This window comes from Zophobas morio, unplaced genomic scaffold (genome assembly GCF_036711695.1).
Source record: "Zophobas morio isolate AGI-343-1 ecotype UQ-CSIRO unplaced genomic scaffold, CSIRO_AGI_Zmor_V1 ptg000012l, whole genome shotgun sequence".
NCBI classification, from domain to species: Eukaryota; Metazoa; Arthropoda; class Insecta; order Coleoptera; family Tenebrionidae; genus Zophobas; species Zophobas morio.
This window is the reverse complement of record NW_026972117.1, coordinates 25,262,220-25,265,059: the sequence shown is the minus strand read 5'-3', so window position 1 is coordinate 25,265,059 and position 2,840 is coordinate 25,262,220. Positions and strand designations below refer to the sequence as shown.

The following is a 2,840-nucleotide window of genomic DNA, read 5'->3' as shown; positions in this document are numbered from 1 at the left end:
AAACCAGTGCTTGTATATTGGTATAAAATGTGATCATCTAAAAACGAGAAGGCAAAAAATCGAATAGTTTGTGAGGCTTATAATATTATAATGAAAATCTTTTAAAATAAGGATATAAGTACCGTAAATTGATTTTTTTTAAGTAAATGAACGATTGACAAATTTTCAAAGAACTCCAAAAATATGTACAAATAATTCCACACGGATTTCAGAGAATTCCAAATTGTTTCACTATTAATTTCTTGAAATTGTTAATAATTTATTCAGTCTTTCTTTTGAAAGTAATTTATTCAATTTAAAAAATTAATAAACACAGCAGCTTTGTTTTATGTTTAAGGTGCTTATTAAATTAATTTCGCAAATGGTTCATCCGGTTTGCTCAAAAATTGTATAAACACAATAATGTTGTGGTTAGTGTTTTGTCACATTGTGTACATATATAAAAATTAATGTGTAAATTGTTGTCGATAACTTCATGACATTATATTAAAATGCTTAGAAAATGATTTTTTCGTGAAAAATATACGTCTTAAACTTCATGCGATTTTGATTGTGCTTCAAAAGCTGGGTAACTTCGATATAAATATATATATCTATAGTTATTAAATTAAGGTCACATTAATTTTAAGATTCAACTTTTTTCAACAGATTTTTACAAAAAGTTATCACGCTTTCAACTATCAGTAGTACTACTGAAAAAGAACTACTGTGTAGTGATTTGGTGTATCAAAGAGTGATAATAAGTAGTATAAAATAAAGTAGCAATGAGCAGAAAAAGTCTAAAATCGTTTCCATCAACAAAAGAGAACGGACCCTCCAAAAAAGTATTGGAAAAATATGGCGCTCCTTCTAAAGGACCACGAAATCCACTTCAAGATCTCTGCGACAATATACCTCAGCCAAATAAAGCTTCCAATAATATTAAATTTCGTAAATCCACCAGCAAAGTTCCTAGTGCGAAAACGAGTGAAGTGAAAACTGTGCGCTCGAAGTCATCTAGTGCGGTAGAAACAAGAATAAAATGTTCCTTGGAGCCACAGATTATCACAGAACGCCAACCTGATGACGACGAAATTGTTAGCAACGAAGATGACGTGTTCGTGGAGGAGAAACATCATCTTAACTATTTGTCGGAAAGTAAGGATGTCAATCATATTTCAAATGACGTTCAACCAGTGCCAGTAATAAGAATTACCCGTCCACCTGCTGAAGACATTCAAGTTAGAAAACCAGCACGGAAAGTAACATTGGTTAGAAAGCTTAGTAACAGGTGCAAACGTTGTAGTAAGTGCCGAAACAAAAATTTTCTTGACAAAAACAAAAAACGAATCTAATTATTATTTTTTCATTTATAGCGGAGGAAGACTTGTACAAAGATTGTCTTTACGATGCTAACTATTTTGAGGTAGCAGGTGCAAATTTTTTAAACTGTTCGTTAGAAATTTATGGTCTTTGTAGGAGAATTATGCGTACATGCTTGAAAGGGAGAAATATTTTGTTTTCCGAAAGGATCTTTTAAGTAAAGTATTTGATTTTAACTACAGGGTGACTGTTGTCAACTGGTTAATCAGTGTGCAAGTAAGAACCACAAAATATGTTAATGTTTTACAGTTACCACATTTTTCAGCAAGTACTAAGGTCAACACAACCTACATTTTTTATTGCAATACGTATGTTTGACTGCATGTTACTTTCTACAAAAATTTCTTCAAACTTGTATGAGTTAGTGGCAATTACATGCTTATGGATTGCTAATAAGAGTTTTGATGTTCATTTCATCCAGGTATAAATCAGTTAAAATAACGTCTACAATTTTCTGAACATTTTTTCAGATCCCGAAATTAGTTTCTTTGTGTAATGGAAAATACTCCCGCCAACAGTTTCTTTCTGCTGAAAAACAAGTCTTGAAAGCATTAAAGTTCGACACAAATTTGGGAGAGCCAACTTCTTTTCTGTTCTATTATTTACACAGAGAAAAATTAGAAAATAATCTAGTGAGTTCTTTGTTTAATTACATAAATTTCGCATAACTTTATATATTGTTTTTAGAAAGTTCGATATAGTGCTATGTTTTTGTTAGAACTGTTTACTTTGCTGTTGGATTTTTCGTCATTAAGACCATCACTGCTGGCTTGTGTATCACTGTATTTGGTTCTTGTAAAATACGATTTAGAGAATAGTTCTTTTTTAAATTACGTTAATGGTAATTTAATAGAGAGAGATATATTTTTACGTAAATCTAACCATTTGGAACATTGTGTGAAGCAGTTACTAATGTATAAAGCTGCAACTGAGGAAGTCGTCAAGAAATATTCAACTGCAGGGACTTGTTTTGTTGCTAAAAACTTTGTCCAGAATGAGTGATCTTTATTTTTGTAAATGTTATACATTTAGACCATTTTGTATTAATTAATTATTATTGTTAGTTTTATTTATTTTTAATTGTATTACGAGTTTTTTTTTAATAATATAACTTATCAATTTCTTCTCTAAAATTTTTTTTATTTGGGAAAGGAGTTTGCTCTTTTCCGTCAATAACAGAAATTCATATTTTTACTTTTTGTGCATTTTATGCTTCTGAAAGAAATTCGTTAAACAAAAAATCGACCTAAACTTATTTAGACAGAAATACTTTCGCACCTGAAGCACAATCAATTCTGCATACAACTACAATCTGAACACTTCTCTCCGATTTTGTTGTATTTCTATAATAAATCTATCAATGACCTTCTTTTTGATCGCTTTCACTGTATTTTTATTTTCAGAAGGTACTCCCACATTATTAGGCTGGGTACGATAATTTTCGTGAAAGTACTTCACTGTTGGATAAATACGGGTGC

The 2,840-nt window shown here is 30.6% G+C and overlaps 1 protein-coding gene across 1 annotated transcript; it reads left to right on the top strand.

The window, feature by feature from the left end:
• The first annotated feature begins 764 nt into the window (after nt 1-764).
• Nucleotides 765-2,380, top strand: LOC135128242 (G2/mitotic-specific cyclin-B3-like). The gene is made up of 6 exons (XM_064055140.1): nt 765-1,284; nt 1,356-1,405; nt 1,459-1,578; nt 1,628-1,783; nt 1,833-1,994; nt 2,050-2,380. The coding sequence occupies exons 1-6, from the start codon at nt 765-767 to the stop codon at nt 2,362-2,364; spliced, it is 1,323 nt and encodes a 440-aa protein (XP_063911210.1). The 3' UTR covers nt 2,365-2,380.
• Nucleotides 2,381-2,840: the final 460 nt, after the last annotated feature.

Coding starts and splice junctions, on each gene's coding strand:
- LOC135128242 (XM_064055140.1), top strand. CDS start 765: ATGAGCAGAAAAAGTCTAAAATCGTTTCCATCAACAAAAGAGAACGGA. Junction 1,579..1,627: donor ACTGGTTAATCAGTGTGCAA/GTAAGAACCACA, acceptor CACATTTTTCAG/CAAGTACTAAGGTCAACACA. Junction 1,784..1,832: donor TTGATGTTCATTTCATCCAG/GTATAAATCAGT, acceptor ACATTTTTTCAG/ATCCCGAAATTAGTTTCTTT.